Here is a 14,887-nt window from a genome sequence, read left to right as displayed (position 1 = left end):
TATTGCACCTGAAACTACACACAGCGGAGTATAATATCATCAGTACAACACTAGAAATGCAAGAAACTTCTGCCTTCCAGTACACAGACTAACATCCACTGAGAAGAAACCGAGGTACACTGGAGCAAAAATATGGAACTTACTACCAGAGGAAATAAATACAACCAGCCACTTTCATTTTAGAAGACATCTAAAAACCTGGCTGCAAGAACGACCGTTTTATTCCTTGAACGAATTTTACAATTGGAGAAAACCATTTTTATAAAGACAAAATTTAAATGTAATATTTTTACTGTAGTTCTATTACATTGTTTCATTGTATTTCTTCTATGTATTATATCATGTTGTATTACATCACTACCAGTCTTGAAGACTATGTAAATAGAGATTTAGACTGAAATATTTAACAAAAAAAATCATTATTTGGTTATAGCCTGATATAACCTTGTTAAAGCAGTACAAATATAAAAATAACAAAAATGTCAAAGGTCAAAATAAAGTATTACTTGCTATTAATCACGATACAAAAAATGTTGGTCGTTAACAAAACTAATGTAAATATATAGCTAATTGGTGAGGAAGAAGAAAATAGACATGTCTCTAGTTTTTATTTATCTTGATAATAGTTCCTTTATTGTTTCTTGACTACCATAAAAACTTTTATAATCCATTTTGAAACAAGCGTAAATGTGTGTTTAGCAGTAAGGTAGGGTTGTCGGAAGATAACCACAACAAAATAACTTTAAATATTTTAGAGTTAAGAATTTTTCAAGAACAATAATAGGAAGCGAGAAAAGGCTTAGACAAAAAGTACTTTTCATATATTTTAACTCAATAAAAACTATTTACTAAATTTTTGGCACGTATTTCCAAAATCCTGTATGTATCAAATTATTGACTTTGATGATATTATTTGATGTTCAAATATCAAACACATTTAAACCAATCTTTGATTCAAGATTATTTTAATTATCACTATCTCTACAAAAAAAGGATTATTTGAGAATTAATGTTAAGTAATATAAGCTTCAATATACTTTATCTATTGTGACTTTAAAATTAATCCAGTTGTTTATCTTGGAGAGATCCTTCTATATTGTTCATTATTAAACTTTCCCAAGTTTATTATTAACAATATAAAATCATATCCATTAACTGAGATTTTGTAACTTGATGAAAAAAGTTTGTCAGCATGTATTTTATTAGTATAAACATTAGAATATAAATATTAGAGTTAATATATATATATATATATATATATATATATATATACAGAGTACGTTGTATATAGCATCAGCTCCATTATATAGTGCCATTATGGATATAGTAAAACATTCCTTTAGTAGAATAGAAATAAAACTATGTTTTACAACTTGCAATGACGGCAATATAAAAATAACTAATACATAATGACTTACAATTACATTATTACAGTAAAATGCTAACAATGGCTCTGTTTGATGGGCAAAAGTTTACAGGTCTAACTTGAGACCAGCGACCGCAGAATAACATAGAAAAGGCATTGCATGCACCCATACATTATGCGACTTGAAGCCGGGTCTACCACCTTGGTTCGGTATAAGAAGCCTGAACAGCTAAAAAATTACACTGAAATCTCAGTGCGTGTATTTCAATGACACTTTTGTTTAAAATACTTAACACTTATTTATTGTTTTGATTTTTCACTCAATACAAGAGGATTAGTTTAGAATGATAAAAGTATAACTCTTACTAATTATAAAACACTTTAAAGTGTAAAAAGAACTAAACAAAGTTTGTGTTTTCAATTAAATTTAGGATAGTGACATGAAAAAGATTATTCTGTGAGGGTTTTTATTTTTATAGTAGAGACAAAGTATAAGCGAGAGAGTTGGAACTAAGGAGTGGAATTTTACAGATCATATTTTATTTTTTAATTAGCTGAATTACTTTTAATTTTATAGTAGGTTGAAGACACGGTTCTGTAAACGCTAAATATCAGTGCTCTAGGTCTTTTTGCCGCCTGCCGGGTTGCAGCGGTTCTGAAAAAGTTTACATGACGTTTGAAAGTTTTTTTAGCAGATCTTCGTAATATTAAACTAAAGTAAAGAGTTTGATTTCCATGAGAAATAATTATCAGCATGGTAAAATAATACGAATTGTATTGTCAACAATAAGTATTTATTTGAAACAAAAAATCTGGTACCAAACAATACAGATAAAGCACACAAAACAATTTTTAATCCCCATATTATGATTACTACTTGTTAAAATAAAATAAGGTGAAATCGTTGTTGAAATACATGTTTTGGTAAAAAATAGTTTAGTGAAAAAAGCACGATAGACTACGTACATGATTTCACTCTATTAAATTTTTAAACCTTACTGTCCTAATAAGGTGACTACTTTTGTTAAGTGATGTCTTAATTTGTTATTGTACAAACCTTTGTTGACACATTTTGTGTAGTGGATCAACTTCATAGTAAAATACTTTCTGGAAACACCTTTTACGAGCTTTCTATTATCAGCCTTTATCAAATGATTTTGTTCCGGTTCCTGGTCGAAACAATGTTCATCATAGAACAAATTGACGCCAACATATCTTCTGAGCACACTTAGCATTAGTTTGTCATAAATGTTTTTTGAAAATATGGAACCGGTCACAACAAAATACTTGACAGTAGATTCAAAACGCAAGCAGAGTTTAGTTACACCCTGAGATTGTTAGAACAGTCCACTTCTGTTTGTATAATTAATCAAACTATGTTTCTGGGATGGATTAGGCTTACTTGTCATAAGTCTGATGTATCGCTCACAGATGATTTTTGACATTAGTGGTCTAACTACATAATCTGCTACATATTCGATTACATCACATGCAAAATTAGATGTTAACTCTAAAATATCAAAAATTCTACTTCTTCGCCATCTTTATTAGCTACAAAAATTGCTAGCTCTTCTCGGTTTAATGTTCTATATCCCGGTGTAGAAGAGTTTATATCTTCTATTTAATTCTGCCTGATTTTTACCCCAAATGGGGTAATTACTCTGCAACACTGGGTGTTGAGATACCGGGCGCATGAAGGACTGGCATGACTCACCCTCTGCCGCTGCCTATCTTTGTTCAGTCTGCCGTCTATAGCACTTCAGCACACTTGCCCTGTCTATTTTATTCTGTGGTCGCTGCTTGAGACAGGATTATGTATGGGAATTCGGTTTAGACTGAAGAAGAAACACCAGGGGAACACTAAGAAACCAAAAAAGGTGGGGGAGACTTCAGAAAAATCTGAGACTGTCACCAAAGAAAAGAACACAGCTGAGGAGATGGAAGTGGAAGAGACCGAAAAGGTATCAGAGCAATTGAACATACCTTACCTGAGAGGTCTACTCCCGAAGCCAGTGTGGCAGTTCAAAAAGAAAAACTATTTGCTCCCTCTTACTGAAGAAGGGACCCTCTCTGAAAGGACCATCTGTATCAGCAAGGGGAAGAAAAGGGGGCACTGTTCCCAAATACTCCCAAGAGGATAGACCGCCTGGGAGAGGTGGTAATAAGGCGCCTCATACAGATAAACCTTCACCATGCCAAGAGCGCAACTGACATCTTGGGTAGGAGGTTTATCACAACAGGCCTGTATATCGCCCTAATCCAGAAACCTTGGATCAACAGAGGTCACATCAGAGGGTTGACAACTCAGGTTGGTAACCTGATATATGATCGTTCAATTGAAAATCCAAGAGCATGTGTTCTAATTTCAAAACATATAACAGCTTTCCCTGTTACAGATCTAATCTCGAAAAGACATGTTGGCCGTGTCTGTGAAATTATTCTCACAACAAGGGGAAAAAGAGGTAATCATAGCCTCAGCCTAGTTCCCCAACCCTTCAACAAACTGCCCACCAGTAGAAGTAGAAAGGCTACTGCAGCGCTGTGGAGAGAGAGGTGTAGCCCTTATTCTTGGCTGTGACTGCAATGCTCATCACACCTTCTGGGGAAGCACTAACATATACCCAATAGAGAGCCTAGTCCCACTTTTATTACAAGAACTAGACAAGATGTTCTGGATACAACCCTATCTAAAGGACTAAAAAATATAAAAATAGTAAGGTGGCAAGTTTTGCAGGAGGTCTCACTTTAGGACCACTGTCCCATTAGGTTTGACATAGAGGCAGAAGTTAAGATGAACGTGACCCACAGGGTTCCTAAATCCACCAACTGGAGGGGATACTGAGTGTCCCTAGCCAAAGAGTTGGAGGAAATAGAACCCTACCAGAAAAATGAACTTGATTTAGAAAGGTCTCCTCTACTAGTTGAACAAGCTATGATAAAGGCCTATGAGAAAAATTGTCCTCTCAGACAAAACAGGCTAAAGAAAGATATGCCTTGGTGGACTGGGAGGTTAGAAACACTCAGAAACAAAATTCTATACTTATTAAAATGGGAAAAAAGGGCAGATGACTGGATTCCTTATCTTCATGCCCTAAATGAATGTAAAAAAGAAATTAGGAAAAATAAAAAAAGAACCTGGAGGAATTTTTGCAAAGACATTGATAGCCTACTAGAGGCAGCCAGGCTTAAAAAAACTCTCCAATCCGATCACTCTAACCCAATGGGGTCCTTAGTAAAGGCCAATGATGACCTACAGTAAACAGGAAGGAGACTTCAAGAGCTGCTGTAGGAAACACACTTTCCAGGGGTTACTTGACTCGAAATGAGGATTTTTCTTCTCTAGTCGAGAAGACATAGTTGGGAAGTAGCCAAGTCCAGACAGTGGTCAAAAAGAATATTCAAATCTGAAAGAATTAGATGGGCAATAAGATCTTTTAAGCCATTTAAATCTCATAGGGTGGATGGAATTTTTCTGGCCCTTCTTCAAGAAGGGTTTGGAAATCTTATTAAATACTCTTGATTATTCTCTTCAGAAGCAGTTACGCCCTAGGATTTATTCCAAAGAACTGGAGAACCGCACTTATGGTGTTTGTGAAAAAAGATAGGGATTCAACTCAACCCAACCCAAACTAAAAAAACAATAATCAATAGACACATTAGGGGTGAAACCTTACTAGTAAACCCACTCAGTCTATCTAAACATGCATACATAGTAGGTAAATCAACTACCACCGCTGTCCACAGCTTAGTGGAAGGTGGTAAACACCTTCAATGAAAAGGAAGCCCTAGTCAGCATCTTTATGGACATTGAAGGAGCTTTTGACCGAGTAGCATATCAATCCATGGTGGCAGCTATGGAACGGTTTGGAGTTCCCTCGGATGCTGACAAGTGGATAGTAGCCCTCCTAAAAAGCAGACAAGTTAAAACAAAGATAAGAGACGAATCAGTCATCATCACAGCCCAAAAAGGCTACTAGGAGAGGCCCAGGGAGACGTTCTGTCTCCCCTCCTGTGGGTGATGGTGGTGGTTGATGACCTTCTAACTAAAGCAGAGACAAGGGGAATAATCTACTATGCTGTGCTGAAGATCTAGTGCTTATGGTCAAAGGGAAAAACAAAGGCATGCTGGAACACCTAATTCAAGAAGAATTAAATTTCATAAGCAACTGGAATTATGGAGAAGTCTTCGGATTAGCCCATCAAAAACAAATATGATAATCTTTACCAGGAAAAGAAAGTTCCAGCTTGTATAACCTGTCTTGGAAGAAATCAGGATAAAACAATCAAAAGTAAAATTTTGGGCATAGTACTGGATGAGAGGCTGACTTGGAACCCACATATTGAGAACACAATATCTAAAACGACAATGGCCCCTGGAGCCTGCATGAGACTATTTGGATTTAAATGGGGTTTGAAACCCAAAATTATTTTTTGATTATATAATACAATTATAAAAACCAATGATCACATATTATGCTGCATGTCTGAAAGTAGAACAAAAACCAGCTGCCAAGAGGCTACAGAGTCTTCAAAGGCAAGCTTGCGTACACATCACAGGAGTGATGAGCTTCTGTCCAACCCTGGCACTTGAAGTGGTCCTGGGATACACTCCTCTGCGGCAAGAGGTGATGAGGACAGTCGCTCTAAGCGCAATGAAGCTTCTAGGCACAAAGTTAATAAAAACTACCTCCTCCTCAGGTCTCATGAAAATAACCCAGGAATTACCTGATAATGAAATGCTAACCAATGTGTCAGAAGCAATAGTTCAGAAATACTCATTTATAAACCATATACAGTATCTATTGAAGAAAGGGAGAAATGGATTAAAAAGGAGGCCTACCCTACAAAAGGAGTCCAGAAGTTTTACACAGATGGTTCATGTCTTGACTCTAGGGCGGGATTCGGAATATATGAATCAGGAGTTAACCTAGCAGTGCACCTGGGAAAACATGCCACGGTCTTCCAAGCAGAAGTCATGGTAATAGAAACATGTGCCAGAAGACTCATACAAATGAGGCCAAAAAGAGCAAAATGCTTTATACTTTCTGACAGCCACGTTGCACTGAAGGCACTTCATGCCTGTTCAATTTGATTCAAAAGCAGTATGGGAATGCAAGAATGCTCTGGTAGAACTGGCTAAGGAAAATAGAGTAACACTTAGCTGGGTGCCGGACCATGAGGGCATTCATGGAAATAAAAAAGCAGATACCCTCGCCAACAAGGGAGCGGAGTCCTTTATGGTGAGGCCAGAGGCGGGTTGCAGGTTAGCTTTCTCCTACAGCAAAGCTCTTGTAAAAATAGGAAAAAGAGGACAAGAAGTAGGGACTCACACAATCAAAAATGTTTATCCCTCCTTATGCTAAAGGGTGGCCATATCTCCTGGATCAGAGTAAAGAAGATATAAGAATGATAAAAGGGATGCTGACAGGACATGGCTCCCTTAGAAAACACCTCATGAAGGTGGGCCTTAGCCAGACTGATAATTGCAGACTCTGGGGAGAAGAGGAGGAATCAGCGGAGCATATTTGGCTAAACTGTTCTGCTATATCTAAAATTCGGAAAAGATTCCTAGGGGCACATCTCCTCAGCCCTAAGGACATCAGAGAACAGGAGCCCTCAGTAAAAGTTTCAGATTCTGAGGATAAAAATATAGTTAGGGAGGTGCAAAGGTCCTTTTTAGGACTAAGTGCGGGGACAACTGTCTTTTTCCCTCAGAAAAAAATGGGAAATGAGGCTATTTTCCCCAAATACCATGATTATTTGGAGGTATAATTGTACCAAATCACTACCCTGCTAGATGCCATGAGAATCAGTAGCTCGTGTTGACCAGTAGGGGAATAGATGGGTACTCTTTTACATGTCCTCAAATAATCATTGTATATGTGAGAAAATATCTCTATCTAAATACAAAATTCTTATTTGCGCTATAAAAAATAGACAATAGACAAAAATTCTTTATTAACATGTTCATTGAGAACAGTATCACCATCATAGTAAGCAATACAAGTGTGTTTCACAAATACAATGTTTTGTAATGATACAAAAGGTTACATTGCAAAATTCAAATGTCAATTGCTCTTTGAAAAAATTCTTCTATGGATTAGAAGGGGCAGTCAGCAAGCCATTTGAGTAGTGCCAGTTTGAGTTCCTTCTATCCTTTCTCTCTCAGCTCTGATGGCAGGTGGTTGTGAAGATTTCTCTCTATGTATGTGGGCTTATAATGATATGTAGCGGGGAAAAGAATGGGTACTCTTAACATGTCCCTAAATAGTTATTGTCCATGAATATATTTGTATCTCAATACAAAATCCTAAAAAAGTTAAAAAATCTCTTGATACTGTCTCAATCTAGGCCTGGAATCTTATGTATATCTTTATTATTATTAAAAAATTAACAAATATCAATGCAATATGGGACTTCTGTAACAGGATTTAATGGATCACATTTGTTAAACACTGAACTATCCCACCGAGCATTATAAATCAGAATTATGACTTTTACTATAAAATATATTAAAAGGTCAAATTAGGATTTTATATTAAACATAAGGAGTTTACAGATTTTAATTATATTAAGTTTATTTGCATTTTAAATTGTTGTTATTAATATTAATAAATTTATTTATTTTAACTTCAAATGCTTACCCACTAAAAAACTGAATTTTAAGCCTAAAACAAACCAATACAATATGCAATTTGTAAAACATATTGTATTAAAACACAACAAATTATAATAGATTCCAGATCAGCTTGACACCCTCAATGCCTTTGAGAATCTGTAATAATATTGAAGTTTTCTTTCATAGGAAATAATAAACCACAAACTTACTATAACTTTTATAGTGATTTAACTTTAAACTACTAAACTATGTAGCAAGAAGGATTTAGATTTAAAATCTCGAAATGAGAATTTCTTTGGAGAGTAACAGTAAACTGTTAAAATACAAGATACCTTTAAGTAGTGTGTTCAAAATACTTTTAGCACTCATGAAAATTGTTAAAAATGAAGCCTACACAACACAACATGCATTAAAACTAAAAATAATTTATTGAACCAAGAAACTCTTTGTCGTTTACTTTCTCCAATACATATTTGTATCCAACTACTGTTTTTACATTGTAACCTTAAGGACTGTTGGAAATCCTATTATGCTCACATCCAACAAAACAAAAAAAGAGGAAAACAAACAGTAAAAAAAACACTGGTTTGGTCTAAAGTTAAGTAGAGTGAACAATATAATAAAAGGAGTCACTGGAGGTAGAATATGATAAAGTAATAGAAAAACTGCTGCAGAACATGCACTGAAGCAGGGATGTCAGCAATAAAACTAATAGTCATGATCTGTGACGTGAATGTGGAACTCCACGATGAAGAAAAAAAGTGTAAGAGTAAGGCAGGAATACAACAAAAAAATGAAATTATCAAAGAAGAATTCAAGAAAGATTTCGAAATAAAAGATAAATACGATGATGTGAGACAAAATTAATGTACAGTGAGAAAGAATGTTCAGTCGGGGGTAAGGAATGTTTTAGGGGGAAAGTACACGGAATTCCAAAGTTGCAGACCTTGGCTAAGTGTTACATGTGTCAAATGATCAGGCAGTTGTGAACCGTAGCAACAGAGTAAAGCCCAATTGTTCACACTGTGTGAAAGAATACCAATATAAATAATATGAAAATAATAACATAAAGAAGAATTAGTCTGTACAAACTGTAGTAGAGACAACCAGCGTTGATATAGCAGATAACCAGACTATGAGAGAGGCAGAATGATTTAATTAGCTATGGAGGTTATGAAATTCCGAAAATATCAGACAAATAAATATGATTGAATCAAAAAAGAACATGAAGACTAACCTTATTATCCTCAGCATTATAGGTGTTTTGAGGAGGTAGATAGATGTGTAGGTTTTAAGTACCTACATGAGTACAAAAAGAAAGTAGGGGAACGAAGACACAACGTTATATGAAAAAAAGTCTGGTGAACGAGTCTCTGACTTATATCCTGGATGGAGTTGGGAAAGAGGGCTTCAGCTTAATATTGCCTTTTGCCCTTCTTGCATCTTGGCAGAATTGGTAAGCTCCTTATGAATATTGTAAATTTGCCCATCCACAGTTCAAAATTAATTGTTTCCTAACAATAAATTAATAATTCTGTTTAAATTTTAAAATTCTATAAATATGTTTTCTATGCCAATATTATTATATCATATATTGCAGTTGGTAACGAATAAACAAATCCAATTTATATGCTTACAGGCATATAATCAGTTATTTTTAGGTGATTTTTAAATACTCTTACTTATTTAAAAATATGTTTGTGGTTAAATCAATTGTGCATGGTTATGACTTTAATTTTTGAATTTGCATTTTTATATTGTCATATATAATTAAAGGTTAGTTTAAATATTTATCTGCTGTTATAGTTTTAAATCAGTTTTTTTTTCTCATCACATTTACATCTCTTATAGTTTTTTAATCATAATTTTTAGAATGAGATTTGTGAATAGTAACTATCAAAATGTTTAAGTTCCTAAAAAAAAGAAAACACTGCTCTTTGGGTAAATTACATTATTTTTCAAGCATGTATTATTGCTTGCCAAGTTAAATTGTTAACAATCATGTAATATAAAAAAATAAAGAAAATTTTTTGTAATTAAGGAATTCAATGACTATTCTATATTACTGCTTTTTACTAAAAAATACAACTTAATATTTTAAATAAATTTTGTTATGTATAATTTTGAAATTTATATAAATTAAAGGCAATTTATAGCAGCATTTAAGACGCTAAATTGTGAAAAATACGATATATGGTTAAAGTCAATTTTACGTATTTTTGTAGTAAAACCTGTTTTACAGGCAATTTACAAAATCATCTTCTTCATCTGTTAATAAATGATCTAGAAATGAAATTAAATCACTTTCTGCTTACAATAATATTATGACTTACTAGAACATGACACGATCTGAATTTTAAGTAGAAAGCTCCAAACCAATCCATGTTTTCCCATTGTTTTAAAATGTCAGGTAAATATAGATTCGGATAGAAAATTTTGCACAGATGGAAATTGAAGACAACAGAAACAACACTACAGTGCTAATTTTCCTAACATATTATATAGTTATATATGTTCTCCATTATAGCATTCTCCTTTGTATAATAATATGGTAACAACTCAGGGAGTTTTGAAGAGAACCTTAGTTAAGAAAGACAATAAAAATTTATGCTTGGACAAAATAACCATACTAAATATTACACTTTAATATACAATATGGTCAAATATATACTTAAGTAATTACTTGAACATTTAAATCATTTGGTCTTGAAATTCTCTTCTAGACAGAATTTTTTGAAGAGGATTACAGTTTGTATTGGTACATTATTTTATGAAAAGGAAGGAGAGAAGCAGAAAAGGTTAGTGATTTAATTACATGTAAATACACAAGTATGTTAAAATCAGAAAAACTATTAGATGAATAGGTGGAAGTAGCAATAATGCTACTTTAAAAAAGCAAATATATTTCTCATTCAATAATTTCTAGTCAAAACACATCTACAAATTTTATTTCCTTTGAAACATAAATTTTCACAAATTAAATATCTTAACCTAAAGCTAAAAAATTTAAATCAAACAACAATCACTATAAGCTACACTCAAACTATGTGTCTGAAAAGTACATGTTTCTCGTCCGAGATCAACAAGACAAGAGTCTATTCATTAAACTTCGTTCAAATAAAAAAGTGTTTCCTTTTGAACAATAGTATATTAATCTCTCATGTACTTCTAAAAAATAATTTTAAAACAAAATGTATAGGAGAAAGTACAGTAAAGAATAGATAAGCATTAATTTATTGAGAAGAATGATGAGATCACTCAATACGTGCTTCAAGTATCAAAATAGTGTCTCTTACAGACGACTAGGGTAAATCATTAAATATAATAAAAAGGAAAAGGAGTCTACGGGGGAAATTTCACAAAACGATCGTAAAATTTAACCTGCTGCTGCTGAGCTCTGTCTTCGAAATAAAGCACTTTCTTCTGAATACTCCTCATTTCGTCGAGCATCCAATGAACCTATCATAATAATTACTCAAAGTCCTCATTTGCAAATATCAGCTTACACAAAGTAGAGAGTTCAAATCACTGAAATTAGTTATAAATAAAAAAGTAGTGGATCCAACATAATCTATTTTAAACAATATTATTAATTTAGTCCAGTCTTAGTGGGTACAAGTCATTAGCTAAACAACTGTTTTTAAAATGAATTTAAGAAGTCGGTAGTTTTTATTGTAAATTTACTTCATTCTTTATAATATTATATGTGTCCATGCATAAATAAAAAGCAAAATTAAACATTTATTAATTTTTTTATTCTAAGCAAATCTTTTCTATGATACAATGTAAAAGAATAATTACTAACTCAATGTGCTGTGTTATAAGGATGTTGTTAGTTATAATAAAATTAACTAGTAGTTACGGGCAAAACATTTTCTTAAGCTCTTTAATTTATTGCACTTCTTTGGCAATTTCATAAAATATTTAATAGTTAAGTAAAGAAGTACTTAGATTATTTTAGTTATTTAAAATATACACGCTCTCATGCATGCACATAAACACACACACATCTTATCTAACAAAATTATGAAAAAATATAATTAAACAATTATTAAAAAATAGTTACAGTTCTTTTAATAAAAATGATAAAAACTTTATTCAAAAGGCAAAATTGTTTAAAATAAATATCCAATAACCAAAAATAAACTTAATGATAACAATATTACAATGTAGTTTTAAAAATTTTAATAAAAATGGTTTAATATAACCAGGAAACCCAAATTAATTGGATATTGTTTTCTGTAAATAGTCGCTCAACTCCATCCCAGGCTTGTCTGCTATTTACTGTAATTTGGCAAGCCTTCCCAAGAGTTCACCTATTTTTAGCCATCAATGCCTCCTGCTTATTCTTTTTCACCCAGTGTCATTTATACATTTTGTCAATAAAGATAATGTTGTCATATTATGAGGAATGAAGCTGCAAAGCTAATTAAAAATTTTGGAGTCAATCAATTTATTGCTAACGTGCTTGAAAACAATTTTTTACATTATCTCTAAGAAGGTTCATTTTAAATATTTTTAAGATTAACAATAAGATAACCATAACAGTAAAAAATTAGTCCATTGTCTACAAAACAAAACTGTTGAATTTTATTAAACAGCATAAAGTTTTTTGGCAATTCTTAACTTATTAATTGCTGCAGGTGTTTTCAAATAACGTCATCACTTTAGAAGTAAGCAACTGTAGTTAAATTCTAATAGACATGATGTATTTACTTCTTTCTCTAATTCTTTATTATCTTCTGATGGTATAGGTTTTCGTGAGAATGTCTGCAATAGGTTTTTTCTGGTGTATAATGTTTAGATAATATTTTAGTCATAATGTATCAAACCTTGTTTCTCTAAACTCTTAGTAAGGGATCATCAAGTCCTAGTTTTTAAAATTAGAATCTGTGGCATGAGAACAGTTTCAAGCCACAGATTGAAACATCAATAAATATTACCTTGTAGTGCTTTCTACTAAAAAGTTTTAGTGCACCTGATGAGACAATGAGAACATTTCTTCAACTAGATTACACTTTATTTTGTAATCTAGGTGTCTCTGATGTCAAAACGGTACTAAGAGTTAGATTAGAGCTTCTTTGTAACCAACTTTGTATGGTATCTTCGTACTGACATGACCCCAAATTCCAAGAGTCAAGTCTGTGATAAAATCACACTTCAGATGCTGTACTACTGTACGTGGAATGTGAACTGGAGCTAAACTCAACATTCACACTTTCCTCATATTTATGACACATCTAAATTGTCGTCCATGATCCATTTATAGCAACCCTCAATAATGTAAAATGCAATAGAATAATTGTTAATTATAATTATAACAATAATTATAAAAATAAAAATTATAAGAATAATTGTTGCAACAATACCACTTATTTTTCGTCCATTCTGACATAATAATAATAAGTAGTATACTTTAATGCTTTCATGACACAAATTTTATAATGAATATACAGAAAAACACCACTCACTAACAGCACAAAAGAAATAAACAATGACTATTTCTGTAAATGACTACGCGACTAAGTCTAACCAATCAGGAAAAGCAACGTTGAGATGCTTAAATAAATTGCACAAGAGTTAACAGGACCAAAATAACAAAAGAGAAATGATGAATGATCTTCACCATGGAGATAGAAACAATGAATAATCTTTTTCATTTAGGTAGAAACTATGGCCAAATTGACGAAAACAAAAAAATACCGAAAAACTCTTAAATTATATCTAAATGCAGTTGGTAAACATAATCTTTCTGCTCAGATTCTTGTGTGAATATTGACTACCCTGTTATACTGTTACCACTCCTTAGTTTGTTATCATCCCCCATCCCAAAACTTAAATTCCCCCTGGTCTCCAAAATTAAAACACTTTAATAATTATTGTGCAATATATTATTTGCGACCAACCAGAAATTTTGTAAATGAAATCATACTATTTTAAAAATGATTGAAAGTAGTTTTAGATCATTTTAGTTAACGTGGCTAAAGTTAACATTACCTGATATAAAGTACACAGATCACGTTGCATCACGCTCTGTGTATTATATTTCATATGGTAACATCAGTTTGATACTTTCACGGCACTGTCTGTGTATTCATACTCAAACATAAGAAAAGTTAGACATTATCAAGTATTTCACAAATATTATCCGTTAATACTTTTAAAGACTGAATTATCCGAATCTTCATATTATCTCCTGTGGTTGAACTGTTTGACATAGAGCAATACAATGAACTGTAACCCTAAAAAATCTAAAATGGTGAATGATGCAAAATTGTTTTTGTCATATTTAAAATACAGGATGTGCCCAAAAATAAGGGTCACACTTTCGAAGCTCAAAAATTTTAAATGGAAAGATAGGTCATGTGGCATATCACTTTGAAGGTCTTTGAACGCTGAACAATTTGGTACAAAATATTTGAAAATATCATGAGTCTCGTCCAAACGACATGAAACAAAATTTGTTTGATCTTTTTAACTATAGTATTTTTGAACTTTAATTTGCAAAGATCAATTTTTTACTGGAAAGATGTTTTTCTTACAGCACAACATTTTAAATTTTTAATGATGAGTCTACCTACTGCCGCACGCCACTACGCTGTGGCACAACCCAGCGAGCAGTACCAATGCTGATCACAGGTTCATTGGTTTTAAATTAAGGTGTTTTGTGTGGCTTTTGGCTGTTCTAATAGCTTGTATAAGAAGAAATAAGTCAGTGGTGTTATGTTTCATAAGTAATTATTGTTTTATTTTCTTATTTGTTTTATAAACAACATTTATAATGCCATACATAGCATACTCAGTTTAAATACACATATAATATCTGTTTACTCACTGTTTAAGTTGTGGAGTTTCTCCAACTAAATAAATTAAAGCTGAAATAGTGCATATGAAAACTCATC

At 32.7% G+C, this 14,887-nt stretch overlaps 1 protein-coding gene across 5 annotated transcripts in view; it reads right to left on the bottom strand.

Moving 5' to 3' along the window:
• The window catches only part of LOC124362785 (aspartyl/asparaginyl beta-hydroxylase), an 81,579-nt gene that overhangs the window by 62,717 nt on the left and 3,975 nt on the right, over positions 1-14,887 (bottom strand). For 4 of the 5 annotated variants that reach the window (XM_046817572.1, XM_046817567.1, XM_046817568.1 and 1 more), the window contains exon 2: positions 11,367-11,444. The exons of the other annotated variant lie outside the window; for it this stretch is intronic. In XM_046817572.1, the coding sequence (XP_046673528.1) occupies positions 11,367-11,444 (78 nt within the window). The remainder of the gene's footprint in view (positions 1-11,366; positions 11,445-14,887) is intronic. 5 annotated transcript variants of the gene reach the window in all.

Source organism: Homalodisca vitripennis, chromosome 5, assembly GCF_021130785.1.
Source record: "Homalodisca vitripennis isolate AUS2020 chromosome 5, UT_GWSS_2.1, whole genome shotgun sequence".
NCBI lineage: Eukaryota > Metazoa > Arthropoda > Insecta > Hemiptera > Cicadellidae > Homalodisca > Homalodisca vitripennis.
The sequence above is the reverse complement of the archived record's forward strand: the minus strand, read 5'-3'. Positions and strand labels throughout refer to the sequence as shown.